We start from the raw sequence: 23537 nt of genomic DNA on the forward strand, positions 1-23537 counted from the left end.
CCCAACTTCTAAGAGAAAAGAAACCTTAAAATGCAATGAGTTGGTAGCAAGACCTGAGTTGAGTTCTAGTCCAAGCTCAGATAGGTATTTATTGCATTATTGGATTTCTTCAGGTACTTTATTTGCCTCTATTTCTTAGTGTCTCCAGCTATAAAAATAGAAGTGATTTATCTACTTATTTCAGAAAATTGTTGTGGGAATGACTGGTATGACCTAAAAAATAAATAAGCTCCTTAAACAAAGCACAATAAAGGTACAATTATTTTGAGTTGCTATTGTAGGGTTAAACAGAACAATTCAATCAAAAGACACGGTGCTTGAGAACATTCTTAATTTTATTTTCTTTAATTTTATAAAATACATTTTGTAAGATAAGCTTCTAAAAGTTTATCCTTTATGTGTGTTAAAAATGGAATTCTATATCAGAAATGAAGGAAACACTTTCAGTTGATTAACTCTCTTCATGTGTGTATATGTGTGTATGTATGCATGGGAGGTTTTCAGGGAAGGGTTGGTTATTTGTTATGTTATTAAATCAAAACAAAACACAAGGTATGGGTTACTTCACTTTCCTTGATCTTGATTGGTTTCTTACAGAACCTTTTCCATCTGCTCCCTCTATGCAGCCTGGAAGCTTGTCTTGTATACTGTTCTGAAAGCAAATATCAAGTGTCTTTTTGTAAACCTTACATCTCCTTAAACGTTGTTGAAACCACTTTGGGGGAGAAAACAAAACGACTCTTTACAGCAACAGAGCCACCTACAGCCATACCCATAAAATCTTTCCCTTAATAAAGACAAATCAACTTTTTATTTTTTAACCCAAAGTTAAAACCCAAACACAGAAAGGGAAGACTGAAACCTGGGAGCTATTCGAATTTCAAACTCTTTCCACTTTTCCTTTTCCATGGAAGCTTACCAACTGAATAGCTGATGGCTGGTGCATTCAGTTATATGATCTGCACCAGGAGACAATAGCCTGTATGTTAAACCTAACTCTTTAACACACCAAGGTAACATTGCTAAATCAAATCATCTCCCGCCAGCTAGAAAGAACGATCAAATAGGTTATTCAAATTGAGGTTCAAATTCACCAAATCTGTTTCTGCAAAGGATGGAATAATTGGTCGAAAATCCCAAGAGATGCAAGAACTAGCCAATTTTACACATCATTTGCGTTTTTTTAATGTCCAATTTTCATTTGTTAAAGAATCATAATCAAAGAATCATTCTCCAGACCTTTCTGGTACAACCCCAAACAAGCAATAGACAAACTGAAAAATGTGAAATGTGCATCATTCTGAAACAAATCAAGATCTTCAAATCACCTGCTATGACTGAATGGATAATACCCCATGAAAAGAGCACCATTGTGAAGATATGACAGAGGCCGAAGTACACAACTAATTAACAGAAAGAAGACATGCTATCCAGAGAGTTATCTATCCTGTGTCTACCAGAGGGCTGGCTCAGTTTACACCGTTAGCCTCTAGCAACTGCTGCTCCTTAGGCCAGTCTTTTTTCATATGAGCTAGTTTCTCTCTATCCTCAGCTCCTTGGAAACCACAGGGTTGTCATGGTAGCTGTTATCAAGGAGAAGGGAGTGAGAAAATGCTGACAACACCTTGTTTCTCTTCTCTAACGAGGTATAAGGCCAGGTGCCCCCTTTGTCTCCACAGACACTACGCTCCCTTATGCTATAAGTAAGGTTGGCTGAGTTAGGGCTTAAATAGTCCATTGCCATCGGGGTCAGTGCTCTCTTTCTATGGGCGAAAGATCCTTGCTTTGACCCCCTTCTCCCAGCTGCAATAGGTAGATTTGGGCAAATGCTCTTATTGTTTTGCTAGCATTCTTTTTTTCTTCTATCTTCAATGGTAATAGGGAGACAGGAGTGAGTTCTCAGTTTTGTACACCAACGAGAATATATTTGGCCCCCAAAATGGCAAGGGAGCCAGGTACATCCCTTTTCTCTACCTGAGCATCTTTCTTTCCACTTTGTTTCCATCAGTGGAAGTGCCCCTTGAGAAGAAAACACTTCCTGGTCCTCAGGAGATGCTTGAAAATTGAATTGAGCCTCCATTTCTTTGTGACTTGCAGTTGGGGAGTCACCATCTTAAGCATTTCCCATTTCTAGCAGGAACCAGCTATGAAGCAAAATGACTAAAAGAGGTACGTAAGAGGGGAGAGTCCACGGAGAGACATTAATCACCACGAGACTCTCCTTTCTTGTTACACTCGTCAAGTAAGAAGAGGGCCAGTCAGTGGCAAAGGCAAAGAGTTAACATGGGAGACGCAGCATTGTAGGCTGTGTGGTTAGAGCCTCGCTATTAGAGAAAGGAAAATTTCTACAAGATATCAGAACTTGGTGCCTCGGCCCATGAGTTTCAGGACGGCAAAGTTGTAAGTGGCAGCAATCATGAAGGTGAGCTGTAGGTAAGAGAAGAGAGAATATGAGTGAGAGTAGAAAAGCCTCCCTCCTCCAGTCCTTTTGGGAACGAGGAAGGGTAGAAATAAAATCATAGTTAAATAAAGAAAAAACTCCTGTTCTGCAAAAAGCAGCATATCTAGGCTTTTGCCCTGTATACTTGACTGGAAGTCCTCTCTGAGACATTTCCTTCCAGTGGCCCAGGCCCAGAGAATCAACTCAACAAGGAATTTTTCCACGCCTCTGCTCAGCCCAGCACTGAGCTTTCCTCAGGAAAGTGAACAGTAACTGGGCTCTGTCATCATCATATCTTATGTGTCTGAGCGACCTGGATTCATAGGGTGCTTGCTGTAGATGCATAGCCACACCGTGCAGCACAGCCTTCCCCTGCTTAATGCATCCATTTATTTCACAAGATGAGGAACAACTCGACTCCGTAGAAAAGCCTCAGCGGTGGGGGCCAGGAGTGCTACAAGCTGATCCTTGGCTGATCACCACTTATTCAATGACTGGAGATAAATTGCTTCACCCTTCATTACACCGGGTTCTTATTCTGAACAATGAATGCACTACATTGACACTGCGCTGAAACACCATCCATAATAACGATTCTAATAATGTTAAGAGGTCCTTCCAGTATTTTCAGGAGAGTAACTAAATCCCTTGGAGAGCATCCAAGATGATTCCTATTTACAGTATATAGAATTCTAGGCTACCAAAAATCATGTTTAGTAAGGTTTCAGTGTTCTTGTCAATGATCTGACTGGAATGTGTTGAGAATTAACTATAATTTCTGACTGCAAAGCACCTGGCAATGTTACATGCTCTGTAAATGCTCTATCTTATTATTCTTGACCACGAATCTCTTTCCTCTTCCTCACACCACTTTGCTTGTTCTTATCTCATTTCTGAAAATTTTCTGCCTTGCCAACCCAAAGTAGAAGGCCACAGTCTCTACACTCTGCTGTCTCTGCCCAGCAGCTTTTCTCCAGCACGTCAAGGTTAGAAGGAATCTACCTCTTTTTACCTTTCAGCATAGCTGTACCCAAACTATCCCAGGACCACTTATTTGCCACGATCATTAAAAGACAACTCACCAGGGAAACCAGTGTGGCTGCGGCCCCCACAAACGCAGCAATAAACAGGTGGAAGGTCATTTGGAACTGTAAGAAAATGCAAAAGGGAGAACTGGGTCTTGCAACAGCTGAAATAGGCTCTGCTGCAGATCATGAGTGCAACTTTCTGAACGTGTTGATATCTTTCTGTGTGTTAATTTGGCATCTCTAACTAAATTGTCACATCCCTGAGTGTAGGCCTCCCATTCTTCAATGTACACCATAGCACCTGACCCCATAGCACCCAGAACACAGAATACTCATAAAATAGTATAGTCTTCCCAAATAATCAACTGGTTCCCCTGGGTTGTGCCCAGAATCCCAAAACATTTTGCTTTCAAAGAAATAGTTTACTGCCTTCTTCCTCAGGATTTACTTTTATTCCCCTGCCTCATTTGTGTATAATATCCATTCTCAATACAGTGCTTCCCTTTTTAAATGTACTTTCTTTTTAAATGAGATTGAGAAGTTCCGAACTAAATGTGTTTTATAAAAGCTATGTATGTCTGGGCACAACCCATTTTCTTGATAAGGTTTTTAAGTAAAAGAATGAAAATTTTCACTTGGGGGATTTTGCCATTAAGCTCTACCTTTACCTAGAGCTACAAATTTCTCTTTTAAGGGAGGAAGTCTTAGAATGGAAGGCTTTCTCTGCAACTTTAAGGAAAATAGATATTTTACCATGTATGCTCATTGGCTCAGGCAATATTTTATAGAAGGCAATTTGCTAACTCAAAATCCAGCAAAAAGAAATTGTGGTCCTTAAAATCAAAGTTGGGTAGAAATTTTATGTTACTAGCCATTCCATTGTAAAATAACCCAATGCCTCACTCACCTCAGCTGTTTTGCAGATGGACAGAAGGTTGGAGCCACACACCTTGCCAGGGAAAGCATTCCATGGGAGAACACCTACGTAAGACACAAATATCAACCAAGGTAAGCTTCCCAGAGTTACGGGGCTATATGGAGCACTTCTTCCATCTTTAATCATCCTGGCTGAAAAGTTGGGTCCTACTGACAATCAGGATCTTCTTTTCTAAAGATTTACCCAAAAAATAGAAGGTGGTATTGAACAGTTGCAAAATTTTTTTTGTTATTGAAATGTGCTGCTTCTGGGTTGGGGACAGCAGTCAACTTGGGTAGAGTAGTGCAAAGAGCCAAAAAAAACTCCCACCACCTCCAAGAAGTTCCCTTCTCAGGGAAGAAACCACTCCAATTTCAATGAGAAGGATTAACAAACTAGATCCAAGCATCCATATTTTTATTTTTCCCCATAATTACCACCTTCCTTACCCTAAGAACCAAATATATAGTGCTTCTATAGGGGATAGGGGAGCCAAGCCACCTTAACTCACCATACATTCTGGCATCAGCACAGAGACTGCCTATACTGGCAGAGGTCTTGCTGGGGGAGGCAATAGACTGGCAAGTGGTCCAAGTGTTGAAGTAAATGTACACAGGCACAGCAGAGCAGGCAAACACCAGGAGCCACACAATGGTCAGGGCATAGGTGATGCCCACAAACTAAAACAATTGACATGGGGTGGTTAGAAGTCAACATCAGCCTGCAGACATTGAAATATAAACAAGGAGATCCTGGAATGGCATGTACCAGACATGAAACCAGTTTCCAGGGATTTCCACCAAATGAAATTAGTAAGCAGGGCACCTCTACCAAATGTCATTGGCAGTATCTACTAAAGAAGTGGCCCCAAATATGACAGAAGGTGGGGGGAATGGGTGGGGGTTAGAGTGAGGAGGACCCCTGGGTTAGAGAGGCTTCAGGAGATTGTTTGGGCAGATAAGGTGTGAAGAAATCAAGAGAGATCTTGAAAGAAAGTCGTGCCATTTAAATGCCTTAGGCTGAGCTTAGAAAATTTCCTTTGTCAAAGGACTTTGGATCCCTAGTTATTGAACAAAGCCAATAGGAGATTTAAATTTCCAATCCCAAAACCTTTCTAAGCCAACTGCTAGCCACAAAAGACATCACCACAACCCACAGATGTTCAGCCCCCAAAGGATCTTTAACTCTAGAGGCTGGAAACGAATGTGTACCTCACTGAAAGCATGGATAGCCCTCTGACAAAGATAAAGCATTAAATATGCAGATCTACACTAGCTCCCTCTGGGGCCTCCAACAATGTAGGATCCCAGAATATTATGGATTTCATCTTGGAGTCAATTACTTAATTTCTATGATCCACCCTCCCTCTCAGATCAGGTACCTACCTACATCTCAATCCCACGAGTAGCATTTTAAACTCTTGGGCAGTCAGATCTACTCTTGTTGTGGTCCCAGCTAGGAGGGGAGTAAAGGGGTACCAACAGATGGCTTAGAAATGGTCTGATTGAAGAAAGCATCCCACGAAACTCATGCTTTTCCTTTTGAGATGAAATTTTCTAGGGAACTTTTAAAAAGTGAGGCTAAGCCAGCTGGGCACCACGTTCTTCCTGACCTTCTCGTTTGGCTGCAGCCATCACGTCCTCACTCAAAAGCCAGGCCCCTAAAGAGGACCCAGCCTTGGGTGGGGGTGAGGCCACAGACTCACGCCCAGTTGTCCCCCACCCCTTGTTATTGCCACAAAATCCTGAGGATGATCACCTTGTCGGGATGTCCTAGCCATTTTCCCAAACAATGACACACCCGCTCCAAAGAATGAGCTTGATGTTGGCCTCTGGAACCCCTCCCCTTCTGGCCCCCTGTTACCGTTGCACTCAGGCCCTTGCCGCAGATGGTGGTCTTGTAGTCGCCAAAGATCTGCCTGACTGCGCCGGTGGTGTAGAAGCCCTCAGCCAGCAGGAGGGCCCCATAAAGGAAGAAGAAAGAGGCAGTTCCATAGATGACATACTGGAAAGCATGGATCCTACATTAACAGACAGACAAGAAGCCAGAAAATCTAATAAATTGAGGACCCAGTTCCCTTGCTGCATAAGTTAGTTGGACCCTTGAGTGGGCACTTAAACAAGGCTAAGGATTCTTTATAGGGATCACTAGGTTCTTCCTCTGTGCTTCTACCTTATCTTTATTGAAGTAAAAGAAGATGCTCCTCTCCAACACCAGGTTTACCCTGTAACCTGAAGAACCGGGGCACTACTCTCCTTGACCTGACCCTTCAGAGATGCTCCCTCAGAGGAGAGAGTAGAGAGGAGCTAGGCAAGAAGGAAGAGGGATGAAAGAAGAGGAGTCTAACTTGCCCTAGGAACAGGAGAGGCTTAGTACTGTGCCTGAGTGGACTCAAGCAGTGTGGTAAACCAAGAGAAGCAGCCCCACCCTGTCTGATCATTGTGCCTCCCCCGAGTTCTTTATATGGACCACTTCAGAGGCTCCAACTCTGTCCATGTTAACCCTACTTAGCAGAAATTAAAACATGTGGGACAAAGAAAGGGTGGGGTGGGTGTGGTTAGGAGTGGGCTGGCAGGCAGGCAGAACTCCCCCCTGAATGTGGCACTTTCCCTACATTTAGGGCTTCAGATGTGGCACAGGTAGAACCTGCACACAGAAGGAAGACTCAGGAATCCTGTCTGGCCCCACACCAATCCCCTGCTAGTCACTAAGGTACTGATGAGTTCTGTATCTCCAAGATAGACAGGGTTTGTGGGGGACAGTAGGTACTTACACATTGATGAGATACTCATAGTCCTGGTAGTTTTTGGAGAAATAGGTCTCAATTAGCTTTTCTGTGCCAGTGAGTGCTTCATGTCCACAGCCACAGAACAGTGCCACCCCAAAGAAACACAATCCAGTGGCCACCAGGGAAGCAAAGGGGGCCCCTACGAGACATCTCGCACAGCACTCTAACAAGCCTGAGGACAAAAGAGGGTAAACAGTCAGGGATGGGCAATAGATAGCTCATCACTCATCACTCTCCACCAGCCCAGCCAGGCTCTGTGCTCACATGCACGGATGGTAGGGGGTGGGAGGTGTCACCCCAGAGGCCAAAAGCAGGAGAGTCTAGAACCTTAGACTTTTAGAATGTGAGATTGACCCCCCAAACTATACTTTGTTCCATTCTTGAAGATAAATCCTTACCTTTAATTCCCAGAATGTACGTGGGTTTTTGAACAATCGGTATTTAGGTAGCCAGCTAGAGAGATGATGCAATCATTCCCTCCTTTCTTCTCATTCTGATTTGTTTTCATCATTTATCAACTCTTATGGAGTACTTACTATGTGCCCAGCATTGTGCTAGGTATTATGTGGAGTGTGAAGGCGTAAAGACATAGACTCTGCCACAGGGGACTTGTTTGTCTACTGAGGAGAATGAGCTAGATAGACCTAATATTTTCACCTAACAATTCCAGGCAGCCAAGTAAATGGTTATAAAGGGTAAATGCCCTTAGAATTCCAGGAAGGGATGATTGCAGGCCAGAGATACTGATATTGTCAGACAACATTTGAGCCTTAAACAGCATTCCAGGTGGAAAAACTTTGGAAATTGCATGTTCCTGGGTATTCCTGAATGTTGTGTGTATTTGCTGCACGGAATGCTTGATTCTTCTCAGTCTGGATGTGTGAAGAGCAGTCCAAAGGAAAGTAGGGAACTGGCAGAGGATGGGAAATGGTAATGGGAGGATTACTATTATTCTCAGTAATAAACAATGCAGGCTGAATGATTTTTGGACACTTTTCATGGCTGATTTGTTCCCCAATACTACAGTTTGGCCAATGTCCCCACCCTCAGTCCTACCCTGGAGTTCTGTCAAAACAGCTACAAAGAGACTTTCTACAAAGTCAACAAAGCATGAAACATCTTTCTGGAAGGGCAAAACACACTAGGGCCTGGGAACACAGGTGTCTTAAAGTGCTAAGAGTCCCTGAGATTCCCCACACCTGGTACCTCAGGCCCCAAGCCAGCGTTGCTGAGAAGCAGGAAAGGCATGCAAGTCACAGGCTCTGAGAGCAGCTGTACCCCCAAGTACTAGCCCTTAGCTCTAAGGTGTCACATGGAGTGAAACTTAAAAAATATCCAGTAGATGACTGACTAGATGGGAAAAGGATGGCTCCCTCTGGCCTCTTGGCCAGATCCCCAAAAGGTGGAAGAAATGAAAGTGTTAAACTCTTCAGAAAAAAAGTTATATATACACTGATTTTATCTATCCACATATCATATAGATATGGCATATGAATTATTTTTGTATTTTTATGTATATATGTATTATACACATATATAAAATATTTGTGTGTACACACACACACACACAAATAATCAGCAAATGTGCTGAGAAGCTGCTATTTTCGAAAAGCATTTTGGAACTCCTTACACAAATAAAATAAATTGTATTAATTTTTAGGTTTGGATTTTATCCAAAGCTCGCTTGTCTATTCCAGGGTACCAGGGACAGGGGGAGTCCTTTGCCTGAACCTCTTAATAATAGTACAGTTTCTTTTTAGACCTGAGTGCTTGACCATCTGGTGATTTGCCTGGCTGAACTGCATCCATGTGAACAGATTTTGAAGGACCAAATTATCTCTATCATGAGAAAGTTGAGGCAGAGACATTTATTTATCTCTGTTCTCAGAGCCACAAAATGAGTGAGTCCTCTTACCCACTGTCCCCTAAAATGACAGCCCTTCCTTGGTGCTCAAAGAGCCGCATCCTCAAAGATTCCTGTATGTTACACCAGAGACAAGACTCAGAAGCCCAAGCCAAGCAAAATAAGTAGCTAACGTTTGCAGCAGAACTGAATTTCCTCCCTTTTCTAAGAACTGAAGCACTGCTGTCAGAAAACTTGGCCTCTGTGGGAAGCAGTGCTTCATTAGAGCTGGCCCACAGGGGGTGTGCGCGTGCGTGCACACGTGCCAGGGTGGGGGCACATGCATGAATGCAAATGTTCACATAAACACATGTATATACCAGAGAGAAAACCATAGCAGTTGAAATTGCTCATTGTGCTCAGGAAACATTCAGAAACTGATCTTCCTCTTTCTCAACAGGTTAAAATACTAGATGCATCCTATAAGTCACAAAAAGAAGTTTGGAAATAAACAGTGCTGCCATTTTCCTTCTAGGCCTATCCAACTCTTCCCCACCCCCAAACTCTTAGAATCTTCTAGTAAAGAAGGTCTCTGAAGCCTGGGGGTGGGGGAAGGGAAGGTCAGTGACCCCACTGTTCCCTCTCCCCCCGGCACAGGGTCAAGGCTTGGACAGAGCCCTCCATAGCTCCCCTGGACAAAGAAGCCTTGTTTTTCCCTGAGATCTCAGGAGCCTCATTGGTATTCTGCAGGGGCCTGCAGGCCTGGGGGTGGGGAGGGGATCAGACCCAGGGAACAATGGAAGAACTGTTTGTTTAGCCCAGAGTAATGAGAGTCATCGTCCCTAGCAAGTGACTGTCTTGTGCCCACTCACTCACCCCAGCTTTCTCACCCTGGAAGGGGCTAAAATGGTGGTGCAGGTGTGAGCAGGGATGGAGAAACTTGAACTCTTGCTAACCAAACAGAGAATTCCACTCTAAGTTTTAGCTGATGCCCCCTCCAGGGTTGTAAAGATGAGGAAAATAGCCACTTTAGTCTGTCTGATCCCTCAACCACCATCCAAATAACCAGAGAGTATCACATATAGTGTTCTTATTGGGTGATAAAGGGCTAAGCCATGGGAGCAACTCTGAATCATCAACTGATATTCTTTCTTCTTACATCCATTTTTCCTCCATTTTCTTAGAGCCAAATAACTTAGCACCCCCTTTTCTGCTCCATTGTCATTCGAAGCAAGGTACAAAAGGACATAGGCTTTGATGAGTCTCTAACATGGAGTTGGAAATAAATGGCCCTGGATAAATCTATCACTCCTCAGCTATAAACAGTTCAACAATATCAGCATAAGCATCAGGTGTCCACCTCTTCACATTGAAATGAAATGTTTGTTCTGGGGGCATTTAAGTTCAGCAGAAGTGAGGGATCTCAGTCAGTCAGTCCAAGCAAAACATCACAGTTTGTATTCCAACTGGGAAAAACTCAGAACATGCAAGAAACTGTGTCATCAAAGTAGTTGACAATCAGAACATTCTGAGAAAGGTCCATTGGGTTCCCTTTGATTTGGGAATGTGTGAACCTAAAGTCAGAGGGTTTCCATTTCAGAAGTCTTCATGGTTGAAAAGATATCAGTTTGATTCAGGAAGGCTGTGAGGGATTCTGAAGAAGTTCCTTGGCTCTTGCAAGGACATTCTCACAATTCCAGGCTAAGTATAGACTGCAACATGGTGGAGTTGGCATAAAAGAACTATATAGCAATAATATTACCCAGTGCAACAGAATTGGATTAAACCACCTGACTTTGTTGAGAGGTGATAAAGAAAAATAATAACCTTCCCCAGTGTTTTCCTTTCATTTCTGTTCATTGGATTCAGTACAATTATCAAGCATATTAGCAGTAACCTAGACACTATGGGAAACAAAAGGGAATTATAAGGCCCAGTCCCTTTCTTCAAAGACCTTTCAGTCTTATTGGGGAAAACAAACATGTCTGTGAATCAAAAACCAAAGCTGCCTATAATCTAGTGTTAAAATATGTATAACCAAGTCCTGTGGGCAAAATGTAAGTAAAGGGGAGATATTCAGTGTTGGCTAGATATATCTGTGAACTCCCCAAACTAGTCTAATCAATCTGTGATAGAACTTCAAACCCTTCTCATTAATGCTCTTCACAGGAGTCTGACAAGGATCAACGGGACTGCTGTGACTCATCCAGATTCCTCTAACCAAGGGAGAGGATTGATCCTGATGCTGTCTCTTTAAGCAGGAGCCAAAAGCTCCCAAGCCCTCCCTCCTTTCCCATGCCCTGGGCACGCCTCAAGGACGAGCTCCATGATGGAAATTTAGTGTGAATCTGGGAACCCATCAAAGGGAGGAAAGGAAGGGCTTTCATGGAAAGGGATGGTAGAAAGAGACCAATTGTGCCTTGCACAATTCCCAGCCTATCCCTTGAATCCAGCTGACAAAGGGAGAGATAGAAGAACCCTATACAATAGAGCTAAACAACAGGCAGGCTCATTGAGTGAAAAACTGGCCCCATCTCCCTAAGTCTCTAATCTGAGCTAAAGTCTTACCCTCCTACCAGAACCCACCCCTTAACCTCACCCCATGAACAGAGGCTCCCTTGATCAGGACCTATCACAGTTGACAGGACCAAGATGCTAGAGCAGCCGTGACTGGTACTGGGGATGGATGGGGATGAGTGGGTGGGTTCTAGGAGTAAAACAACAATCCACAGGAGGTGCCAGAGACAAAGACTTTTGCTTCTGGCCTTATCCTGGCCAGACAAAGCCCTGCCTATAATCTTGTCTTTCCTACATGAAATCAGCACTTATACCACATTCAAGCACTGGAAAGGGGCTCTGTAGCCCCTGAGGCATGGGTATCCAAGCTTGTTAGATAGTCAAGTCATGCAGAGTCAAATATAAAAGGAATCTCAGGCTCCTCTTTGAACAGGTATTATTATTGCCATGGCAACAGCATCTGGACCACCTTGTTTCCTATATTCCCTACTCCTCCCCAAACACACACATACAGGCATGCATGCATGGATACACATGTGCACACATGTATGCCAATTTATACCCAAACATTGGGAGACTGTGGTAGAGGCTGGATTGTTAAACTCTATCTCTGACACATTGTCTTTGCCTTGCCCACTTCTGGAAAGGTTAAAGAGAAGCATCTGGCACTAAGCTGAGAGACAACAGTTTCCATACCTTATTCCTTAGGTTAGACTCCCACTGTTTCCTCCTCTCCCCTTGGTTACAGTGTGAAGCTGATCTAGGGAACCTTGTTCTCTTCCTCGGGATGTCACTGACTTCTTTCCAGAGCCCTGTCTGGCAGAAAGCTCACAGGCCAGTGCGGAACTGAATGATCAACTTTAGGACCATTTAAAAATAACCAAGGAGGAATTAATCAATCAGTACTTGCTGAGCTTTTGCTGTGAGTTTGACACTGGGCAGGCCCTGACAGTGGGAAAGGAAGGGAAAGCTACTCTGTTCACCTCCCATGGCTGCTGTGACCCTTCCTGATCAGGGCACTGCCCTGACTTGATGTTCTCTGGACCTGAAGTTCTGTGGGCAAGGAGGGCATTTCTACTGTTGCTTTCTTTCAGCACCAGGAATCCTGGGGATGGTTTTCAAGGATTTAAGTTAATACACAAAAAGGTAACAAGGGAAAAAGATGCCACTGGCTGGGGTTCTCCCTTCATAGGTTTGGAGACTATATTTCCCCTCCCACCCATTTCCCAGGGGTTTCTTGGGCCTTGTTACTACTCAGAGAGATTTGAGAGCATAGTTCTAGTTGTCAGGCTATTGAGTAAATTGTTGGCTTTCCTAGCACAGAACCAGAGCAAAAGGTCCTCGAAGCAGAGCAGACCTTTCAATCTGCCTGGCTCTCCAAGAGCGCCTCTGGCTCTGCAGGGCCAAGGTGAGAAGTGGGGTGAGGAAGGCTACCTATGATCATTTTGGTCAGTGTCTCTAGGAAAAGTAAGTGAATGTGCTGGTTTGAATCTGCTTTCTTTTTAGCTCCTGGCATTCTTGCAGCATTCTTGCCATCGTGATGGGATTCAGAGAGTCTTCAGGCATTTTGTAAAAATCTGGACCCCTGCTCTGCCTCCACACTGTTTGCCTAGGCTACACTCACTTACTCTGAGCCAGCCAAAACTACTCTGCTCGGCAAACAGCCACCTTTGAAGGGAAGCATCATAGTCTGGTTACCGGGGTAACAGCCACTGTTCTCAGACATCAGGCTTTGCAGGAGCCAATGTTTTGCAGTTCAGTAATGGCATTGTGTTACTAAGCAGAGAATAATCAGCTACTGCTCTTTGGCTCTTTTCCGGTTCCATTGTTATCCCAAAGACTCATTTGGAACATCCCTCTCCCAAGTCAGGACAAGTTTTAATGAACTATCATTTCCCCCGTAAACCTTTTGTGTGGACACTGCTGAATTCCCTGTTCCTCTTCACTTCCAATCCAACTGGATTCTGTATGGTTGAGGTAGTGAGCTCCCTGTTCCTGGGGGTGATTAAGAAGAAGCTGTAGGAATGCTTAATTGGCTGTTGTAGAAGGGAATCCTGCATTGAGAATTAGCTCAGACAGCTTCTTAAATTCCTTCCAATCCCAGATTCCACGATATAATTTGTCTACTACAATAGTTAAACAGCAACACACTCCATGTCAGAAGTAGTAGCAGATCAGTACCTTGCTGGAGATGGTCTATTATTTACAATGTATTTGAGATACTTTGTCATTGAATAACCGAGAACTCAATGGCTACTCCATCATGTGCACCTGGCCCAAGTATGGCCCACCCCCAGGATCTGGGATCCAATACACAATCTCTACTGTGCCCTCACTATGGTAATCTCCCCTGAAGGAAATCATCCAGCCTCCATAACAGGAAACTATCCCTATGGTCACCTTATTTGTTCCTGCCTTTTCCTCAGGGCTTTCATCCCCTAAGGAAGTACTATTCAGCATCCTTCTTTACTCCCTCCCCTTTTTTTTAATTCACAAGCTACCCCATCAGCTGCCTTGACATTAGGTAGGGTTCTTGATGTTACCTAGGGCAGGAATTGAGTTCCTCCAACATTCACTTCTCACCTGGCCACACTGAATTGGACAAATGATTCTGACCCAAGTGCACAGAGTACATACAAAGGAAGCCCAAACACTTTAGAAAGAAGAGTCAGCCTGTATATGCATTATTGTATAATAATTGGTATTATTATTATTTACAATTGTTGTAAAGCTTGCCTATTTTCAAAGGACTACCACATCATTATTATTTGATTTTTATAACCCTGAAAGTAGACAAAGCAGTTATTGTTATCCCCATTTTCCAGATGATGAAGTGATAATTCACAGCAACCTACCCAACGTCACGAAGTTCATAAGTGGCAGATCTGGGATTCAAACCTGGTTGTGTTAACTTCTAGTCCAGTTCTCTGCCCTCTTAATTATCCTGCCTGAATACATGCTTCATAAAGCTCTCTCAGTGTTTCAGGATGAAACAACCTAAAGTCTGACACCAGCTTAGTATAATTGAAAACCTATCTCCATGGATGTTGTTGGAGCCTTCTGAGTATTACATTTGATGGTGAATACTCAGGACAATTGATTCTCATTTCATTTAGGATGTATTCAAGCTGCTGCTCTTGTTTTGCCAAATGTGAGCAATGTCTACATGTTTCTGTGGCATCCTGCGTGGACAAAGACCCTTGTGCTCCGCACACCTTGCTCTGAGTAGACACCACCAGAGACCAGACCTCATAGCTTCTCTACAGAGAAGCCCTCCGTACTCAACCAAGTCAGCAAGAGCCCTAAGGTCCCATCAACCTCCTTGTCATAGCAAGGATTTAGAGTTTGAGCCATGGCCTCAGGAAGGCTAAGTCTTTAATATTTGCTACATATGGTCACCCATACATGTGCATGCACACACACACATATACAAACACACACACACACACACACACACACACACACACACACCCTTACCCATATCCGTTCCCTATGGTAAAGCCATTGAGCACTTTATTTTCATTTCCTGAACCTGAGATTGGCCTCCTCAGCCATGGCCAAGCCTGAGCCCATCTCTCCCAGTTTCCTTCTGATGCCCAGCAGGGTCCAAATTTTGTATCAAGCAAGCAGTTATTTTGAACAGCTGAGGGCCAGCCAACATTAGTTCCCTCTAACAAAACCAGGGATGTCAGCTGACTGGGCCATTACCAGGGCCTGGGAACCAGGGGAAAAGAGAAGGTAGAGGGAAGTGAGGGGCTAGGAGGACACATGACCACATCCAGCCTGCCGGGTACTCTCTCCAAGGACCTGTGGGACTCTCCACGTGCTGCTGGAGTTCTTTGACAATAAAGCATCATTCTCAGTACAGCAAAGGAGTTAATTCAATTGCGTGCTAAGGAATTAAAAAGAAAACAGGTGCCAAAACACAACTCACTTCAACCATTAGAAACCCCGAACCGCAAAGTTCTTGCAAATTCCTGTGCTTTGGCTTGAATCTTCCATGCTAAAGTTTTTGAAACTCACCCATGTCTTTGGGACTCGGATTCCAATTGTAGCCTGCTGGCTAGTCTGCTTTGCGGCTGACTTTGTTCAGCTGCAAGAATCTTGGTCTCTCCAGTCTCCTTCTTCGGTCCTTTACTTTTTCTCTCTGAGTATCTTTGTCCTCTTCTCCTGCAATGAAAAGGGCTTTCTGATTGACAGCCAACCCCCTTAAAGGGACAGGCCCGCTTTCCTCCTCCTCTCCTCCTCCCCTTCTCCTCCCCTTGTCCCCACCTCCTCAGGGATACTCCCTTCTCTAAGGCCTCCATCTTCTTTCTGCTATTCACTGCCAATTGTCTCATTTTTTTTCTTTTCTTCCCCCCTAAGGCTTGCCTGTGTGGAATTTCACTTTGCTGCAGAGACATCTGGAAATGTGGTTTGGTGGGGGGGAATAAAAAGAGGTCCTGCAGGCCTCCAACTGATCCTTGGATCTATTTGGTGTGGGATGTGGCAGCACAAGTGTCAGAAGCCAGGAAGGTGGTAGCCCTGGTGAGGCAGTCAGGGTCAAAAACCTAGACGCCATCTCCCAGTCCTTCCAACTCTGCCCCAATCCCACCCCTCACTCCTAGCTGCCCTTGACCCTATCCACCTTTACTCTCCCCGCCACCATTTGGAAAATAAGCGCTCCTTCCCTGCCATCCCAGCTCCAGAAACACAAGAGAGAAGAAAAATTGTCTTTTAAAATAATTTCCTCCAAATCCTTCTTAGTTTCAACTGAATGAGGAGAAAACACAAGCTGTTGATTCCACGAACAGATTGTGACCAAGCCGGAGAAAACGAGAATTGTAATCATTTTTATAGACAGGATAACAGAGATCCAGGGACGGGACAAGACCTGTTGTGCAGGTTCACAGAATAGGCTAAAGAAAAGGTCAGAGTTAGGGATGTGAGTGATTTCCATGGAAGGTAATTGACTTTGACACGAGAACACAATCTGGGAATTAGGTAGTCAATATCCCACCCTGAGAGTAGTGTCATCAGAGAGCTGAACCCAGGCTGGTGAGAGGCAGGGAGTGGGTTGAGGTGAAGCCATGGGTGCCAGTGAGGATGGAGGGAAGGGGAAACTAATACAGTTCTTTCCTCAGAGAAACACTAAGAAAAAATAGCCAAGTAGCAAAAACAAGGGAATAATATACTAAACCTAATAATATTTATTTCTAAAGACTATGAAGGTATTTGAGTGCCCAGGACTGGGTGGGATTAGCCTATGGAAGGTTTTCTAGAAGAACTGAATCTTAACCAGTGTCTACCTAGCTCCTTGTTCATGTTCCCTATCCCTTCAGGAGTCTCAGAGAGACACGACTCTCTTGACCTTGAGGCCCACATCTTCCCATGGACAGCCTATAAGGAGACTGGTTGGCATATAACTGGAAGAGTACCATTAAGACTCCAGGGAAGTAAGGGATGCCCCCTCCCTAATTTTCCCCATGGCTTTGCCTTGGGGTAAGAGAGGAGAGGAAGGAGATACTGAGCAGAATCTAGAATCTTCCTATGGTGGGGAGAGAGGTAAAATTGTGTCTTACAGTTTTCTCTTTGCGTTGTGACCTTGGTCACGTTTCTGGCTTGGGCTCTTCTGTTAGGAAATGGGTGAATCTTCTGCAGATGCCCTTGTGGGTCCCCTCGGTTCCTGAGTCCTGCAGTAGTTGAGGCTTGTCCAGAGTCCTAGAACTCTATATCCTCTGCTCTTATACCAGCCCCAAGGAGAAAGGATCCCTGTAAACACTGCCCCTTTGGCAGAACCGTATAATAGTAGCTTTCTGGAGCAGGCCAGACTAAGACCATACGACTGATGGTAGAGGGTCCCAGGATCCCTGACCTCACCAGCCCTGTTCTCCAGCCACAGACTCCACTTACTGAGGAAGCTGAGTTGTAGGATTGTGCCAACAATTAACTTCTGGATGGTTGTTGTGAGAATGGCCCTGGAGGAGAGGGGGGACCAAAAGCAAGAAGTCAAATGGGCCAAATGTGTGCCCTCAGCTTCTCAGATGGCAGAAGAAACTGAGTGCAAATTTCGGGGGTTCTGATTTAGGGGATGAGAGAGATGGTTTTTCACAGCTCGAATAGATGAGACAGCTCCATATGCAGGGGAAATCTCTCAGGCTGAGCTTCTCACAAATCTGCCCCTGGATTCCCAGCAGCAACTCTGGGGACTGCGAAGCTACGTGGAAGAAAAGATGTGTTTCCAGTAAATTCACAGATACCAATTTTTCAACCATATTCCCCCCACATTTCTCTTCTCTTTTCCTCCAACTCTCTTGCCATACTATTCATTTTGTCTTCTCCCCAAGTCCCAATCTCTCTGTGTCTCTGTTTTTCCATCTCTGTCTCTGCTTCTCTCTCTCTCTCTTTCTTTTTCTCTCGCCACAGTCCTTGATGGAGCATGTCTTCCTGTCTGCACCTTGTTCTTATGCCTGGGGTGGCAAAGGGGCTCAGCCAGGTGACTGTGTCATGTTCACTGTCCCTGGTGCCTTAGGGTTCCCAGCTCCCCAGGATCTACTGTGTTACAGTGGCTCTGTAGGGCCTGACACTCTGCCTCAGCACCCACTTATCACCCTTTCCTGAGCCTTTCCCACAGCCCTCATAGGGCTTTTTTCTAGGTCCCCAAGGGGGCTTTTTAAAAAATCTATCCAACCCCACCTATTTCTGTGATTCTGCTTCCAATGGTTCTGCTGGCTGCCCTTGGCAAATGTTCTCCAGAGCCCAGCTGGATCCCCGGCAGTACCCAGGGCTTCCTCAAGAGGGCACTGCCAGCCTTCTTGGTGTCAGCCTGCTGCCTGCACTGGGTGCCTGTGGGAACAATACAGGATTGTATGAAACTAGTAAACAGTTTGCTTAATGTAATTCTGATGGTACCTCAGAGAATCTGGGCCCCCTTGATCATAGCTTGCTTTGGTTGTGCAGCTTTCTTGCAAATAACTCCAAAACGTTTGGATATTACCCCCCCTCTCTGCTGTGTGATCCCATATTATCAGATTCTTGAAGGCCACTGGGCAAGTGGGTTCTCTTTGCTCCATTATATAGACTGAACTCTGAAATTCAGGGAATTCCAGTGAATTTCTACCAGGAAAGTAAATAAGGGCTCAAGTGCCCAATCTGGCAGGCCACTTCTCCATGTCCTCAAAAAAGACTGTAAAGGGAAACAGAGAAGGCACAGTACCTGAGGTCACCTGCTAACACTGGGGCTGCGGAGCTGAGGCTTTGCTTCTCCTCCCCAAGATAATGTCCTCTCAGATCAAATTTAAGAAGGCAAGTGGCTTATTCTTACAGCTTTTCTAGCCCTGGCCCAGAGGGCTGGCTGGCAGACAATATATTATTTCCTAGGCACTTGAGCTAGAACTTTCCACACCCAATTTCATGCCGATTGGTGGCTTTGCCTTTCTGGCCAAGAGAACTGAGGGCTGAGGGCCAGAGATGTCACATACTTTGAGCTGGCATGGGGTGGGAGGAAGATTCAGAGAGCAGTGCAAGGATGAATGGGGTGAGTTGGATGTGTATTTGTGATGAGGAGATGCCCATGGCTTAGGGATAGAGTGAAGGGTAGTCTGGAAGCCAGAATAATCAGATGAATAAGCTCAGGAAAGGAGTGTCTGGGGAGCACCAAATACCTACTAGCAACGTGGAGAAATAAGTTGTCCACATAATCCACCTTCACCAAAATGAAAACTCGGCCAGTCTTGGCACAGTGGTCCCTGCGGAGGGGCCGTATGTTTGATACAATCTCTGAGCACAGCAGAAATAATACTACTATCCTTGGCTGTCAAATACTCACCTAACTTCTGAGGACCAATGTTATTTGTTCTAGTTTGCTGATGGGGTACAGAGGGAGCTCTCCCAATGCCACCCAGCAGGCAGGGGACAGAGCCACCTCTAGAGAATGCACCTCTCCAGACTCTCATTGCTTAGAAATTGCTTGGAAGATTGTTCTGCTCTAAAAGAATGTTTGCACAGAGAGCCTCTGGCCTGAACAAGAACAGCCGGGGGAGCATGGACAGGTTTCAGGCTGCTGTGGCCCAAGTCTCCAGCCCTTTGTACTTCTCAGGCTAAGCAGGGTGTCCACGTTCAACTCCAGGCAGGGCAAGTTACGTGCAATTTGTAGATCAGTGGGACTCAAAATCAGTCACTGGAGATTAGATAATACTAAGGACTTCCTTATATTTGTTAGGTGTAATAATAGCATGGTAATTATGTTTTCAAAAAGGATCTTTTATCAGTTAGAGTTGCATAGAGAAATATTTAGAGGCGAAATGTCATGATGCCTGAGGGTTGACTGTGGGACTTGAGCATCCGCAGATTTTGGTATCTGCACCAGTCCTGGAACCAATCCTCTGCGGATACCAAGGGACAATTGTAATTATATGCAATGCCTTGGTTTTTCTATTGAAAATCTCATTCGAAAAATGCTTCAGGCAGATTGAGGGACAGCAGCCTGTGGGTCCCTTGAGCCTGCTCCACTGATGCTAGTGGATCACGAGAGAGAAGTCCTCACTGTGGCAGATAGGCCAGCCCCCATGCCACCCACACCCTTCTTTGCCTGCGTTTCCGAGACACTGACCTCCAGCCGCAGGAGAGTACTCCCAGGAACCCCTCCTGAGGCACAGCTGGATGGGGAAGAGGGGTTGCTCTTGTCCTGCTCCCCGTGGGAGGAGAAGACGTGAGCCCTTGAATGCAAGAAAGGTCCTCAGCACAAGAGGCCGGTTCCTCCACCTTCCAGGGAAACAAGGCCCCTCCTCGCCCCTCTGCTGACCCCACTAACAGTGAGGGCTACGTCTGCCACTGAAGGGACCCGCTCAGGCAGCTGCTCAAGCCTCCCTTTCAAAGCTGCTGCCCAGGACTGCCTTTTTAGTGATATGATTCTGCTCCCTCCATCATCATCAACAAAGTTTGCTGTCCCTTCAGAGAAGCCAGGCCAAGCCCTTCAGCCCTGGCTGCTTGCCTGATTCAAAGGAGTCGCTCTGGGCTGTGGACAATACCTCAACGCAAAGCCACGCTCTTATGGAGTGGATTGTCTACCCTCGAGGCTGGGGTGCCTTCCTTGGGAAACTGTGCCGGCATCCAGGATGGAGAAGAAGGGGAGTCTCAGTTCTCCCTGCTGAGAGCTGCGTACTCCACGTAAGCACAAATCATGGGGCCAGAGCTTAGCGCAAATGCCCCACAGGGCTGAGGATTGCTTTCCCTCCTCCTCCTCCCACACCCTGGGCTGAGCCCAGGAGGAATCCTGGGTGGTTGCTCTCCTCACCAGCATGGGCTCCTCTTGCCACTGAATAGGATGCGGCAGGCACTGGGCCTTGGGGGAGCTCCCACCCTCCAACCATTCCCCGCCTAGGAACTCGATTGCTGTGGAATCGTCTGTGACAGCCAAGGGGGCACAAGGGGCGCAGGGAGGGGTTAATGCACTCCTCCATCCTGGCCTGCCCCTTCCTAGGCTGTAGACACCCTGGCCCTTGGAGGGAACTGGGCTCTTTTTTTAAGCACAATTAGTCCCAAACCATAAAGTCTAAGAGGCAATTCCCCTGGAGGACCCTCCAAAGAGGGTTTTACATGCTTCTTGGGTTATCCTTGAAAATCCTTCAAATTTTCTAAAGCACTGCAATTATTTCCACAAGCTGAATCCAGCAGTTCTTGGAAGGGTTTCAAAGGATAGAGTGTCAGCAGCTTCCCTTAGCCTCTGCTCCCTCCCCGCAGCAGAAACCTTCAGGAAGGAAAGCAAATTCTCACTGGTATGTTCTCTCTACCCTGGCTGTACTGTTGCTGCCCAGCCACAGAAGCTCTATTCAATTCTCAGCCCATGAGACACCCTCCAAGGAGCTGGCCTTAGAGAGAGCCACTGAGCCTAAGCTACAAGCCTAAAAAGCCAGTAGGGTTCTTCATTCTGGGGCAAGAGCTCCCCAACTGTCCTCAGATTTCCTCAAAAAGGGGACATGGAGGTGGCTGGGGAATGCTGGGGTGGGGCTGGCTGTCCCTGTTAAAGCTGAGTTTAGAGAGAGTGGCTAGTCCTGGGTTTCCTGGGAGTAGCCATCCTCTCTCTGTTGATAAATCAAGAAGGAAGTTGATAGAATTGCAGCATGAAGGATTTTTAGCAAGATAGCAAGTGGGCCTTCCAGATGATCAGAGCTCTCTGTGAGCAGCGGAGCACAGTGACTAATAACATAGACTCTGAAGTCAGACACACCTGGGCTTGAATATCAGCTCTACCAAATACCAGCTCGGTGACTTGGGGCAATTCAACCTCTGTGGGTCTCCATTTTTTCATTCCAAATAATGAACAATAATAACAGTGACCTCGTGGAGTTATTGAGAAGATTACACAAGATAATGAACATAGTAAGCACAGTGCCTATGCTATGGTATAATAATAATAACAATAATAATAATAATAATAATAACTAGGGGAGGTGACAGAGTATCTCTGAAAATGTTTAATAAGCATTTAACAGACAGAGGCTGAACTGGAATGATCTCTAGAACCAACGCCTTTCAGATCCAGGATTCCTAGACTTCCCCGGAACCCCTTCATCTTTTAAATGGACCTGAGGAACTATGCTGAGGAGTATTGAGACTATTTGAGACTCACCCAGCAGTTCAGCCACGTGCTCCTCTAGGTATGGTCCTCACTAGGATGACCAACTGTCTTGGTTTGCCAAGAACCAAGAAGTTTCCTGAGATGTGGGAATTTCCATGCTAAACCTAGGTAAATGCCAGGCAAACTGGGACAAGTTGGTCCGCCTACACCAGCACTCGCACCCAAGCAGGGCCATAAGCACAGTCCTTGAAGCAGTTCCCTCAAGGGCTGTGCAAAAGAGCCTGTGTCAGTTTCCCCATGCTGAAGTCACTGAAGAGTAAATTCTAAAAGCCCCCCATTCTTTTACTCTCTGAAATATCATGTCCAGGCAAGTAAGCTTGCCAGATAAAATACTCGACACCCAATTAACTTAGAATTTCAGATAAACCACAAAAAAATTGTTTAGGATAAGTATGTTCCCAATTACTGTCTGGGATATACTTATACTAAAAAATGTGTTTATTGTTTATCTGAAAGTCAGATTTAACTGGGTGCCCTGTATTTATATTTGCTAAATCTGGCAACCCTACAAGCCAGGGCAATCTTCCATGGCAAGCCAAGCTGGTTTCTGGGGAGGGAGCCGGGGGGTTGCTAGGGAAACCTCAAAAAAGAAATCACGGTTCCCTATGGACACATCTTCTACTCTGCATTTTGGCCCCCAGTTCCTTCATCTTGTGAGCCTTACCAGCCCCCCGAACCACGCCTGACTCTAGGGAAGATCGTTTGGGGCAAGGCAATATGTGATGGGCCCTGAGGCGGGCCCCACAATGCAGTGGTTAGGGGTTCGGGCTTTGTAACAAGCCAGATTGGGTTTGCATCATACCTCAGCTTAGGACACAGCACAACAGTAATAATAGCAGTTCTTGTTAATAATTAGGGCCTGACCTTTCTCCTGTTGATCTTCTCTCTTCTCTTCTTATTCTGTATCCAGCACTTGGCCAGGTTTTGAGGAGAATACAGAGTAATGGGAGGATTTCTGGACACAGCCCTTGCCTGAGGGGATTTACAGGCTCATCTGGAAAACATATTAGAGATATTAACCAAATGGAGACTCAGACACAACTAACATTGAGCATCTACCTATACTTGGCCTGCCCTATGTGCGCATGTAAACAGAGGGTTTAGCCTGTCCTTTCAAAGTCAGATAAAATTGGCTCTAGCCCCTATGCCACGCCTTGCCAGGGAGGTCCAGTGTCTTCCCCAAGATTTCTGAGAATTCTAAGGGAGCTCAGAATCCCATGACCAAATTTGGTTCTGAATTTGGGCTCCTAATGAACTTCTGATTCACATGCAGTTCATCTTCCATGGCCACTCCCTGCTTTCTATTTTTTGTCACACCAGATTGAGAATGCTGCTTTTCTTCCTGGATTTCTGTAAAAACCACTCACATAAAGGATTTGTGCAAGTA

General features: G+C 45.3%; 1 protein-coding gene across 3 annotated transcripts; it reads right to left on the minus strand.

Moving 5' to 3' along the window:
- Positions 1 to 317: 317 nt before the first annotated feature.
- Positions 318 to 23132, minus strand: PLP1 (proteolipid protein 1). Of its 3 annotated transcripts, none has more exons than XM_060086864.1 (8): positions 23015 to 23132; positions 15556 to 15702; positions 7158 to 7344; positions 6248 to 6404; positions 4896 to 5064; positions 4376 to 4449; positions 3523 to 3588; positions 318 to 652 (listed from the first exon to the last, which is right to left on the minus strand). In XM_060086864.1, exons 2-8 carry the CDS (start codon positions 15557 to 15559, stop codon positions 560 to 562), a joined length of 750 nt encoding a protein of 249 aa, XP_059942847.1. In that variant the 5' UTR covers positions 15560 to 15702; positions 23015 to 23132; the 3' UTR covers positions 318 to 559. The 3 variants fall into 3 exon arrangements, with proteins under 3 accessions (XP_059942847.1, XP_059942848.1, XP_059942849.1); XM_060086865.1 differs by lacking the exon at positions 23015 to 23132 and adding an exon at positions 17425 to 17472; XM_060086866.1 differs by lacking the exon at positions 318 to 652 and adding an exon at positions 1161 to 2427.
- Between the last annotated feature and the right edge of the window lie 405 nt (positions 23133 to 23537).

Source organism: Mesoplodon densirostris, chromosome X, assembly GCF_025265405.1.
Source record: "Mesoplodon densirostris isolate mMesDen1 chromosome X, mMesDen1 primary haplotype, whole genome shotgun sequence".
NCBI lineage: Eukaryota > Metazoa > Chordata > Mammalia > Artiodactyla > Ziphiidae > Mesoplodon > Mesoplodon densirostris.

What these genes read in the sequence shown, in the direction of transcription:
- PLP1 (XM_060086864.1), bottom strand. An exon ending in TATGAGTATCTCATCAATGT is followed by an intron (nt 6,405 to 7,157) that starts GTAAGTACCTAC and finishes CTGTTAATGTAG; the next exon opens with GATCCATGCTTTCCAGTATG. An exon ending in CCATCTGCAAAACAGCTGAG is followed by an intron (nt 3,589 to 4,375) that starts GTGAGTGAGGCA and finishes ATTTTCTTACAG; the next exon opens with TTCCAAATGACCTTCCACCT.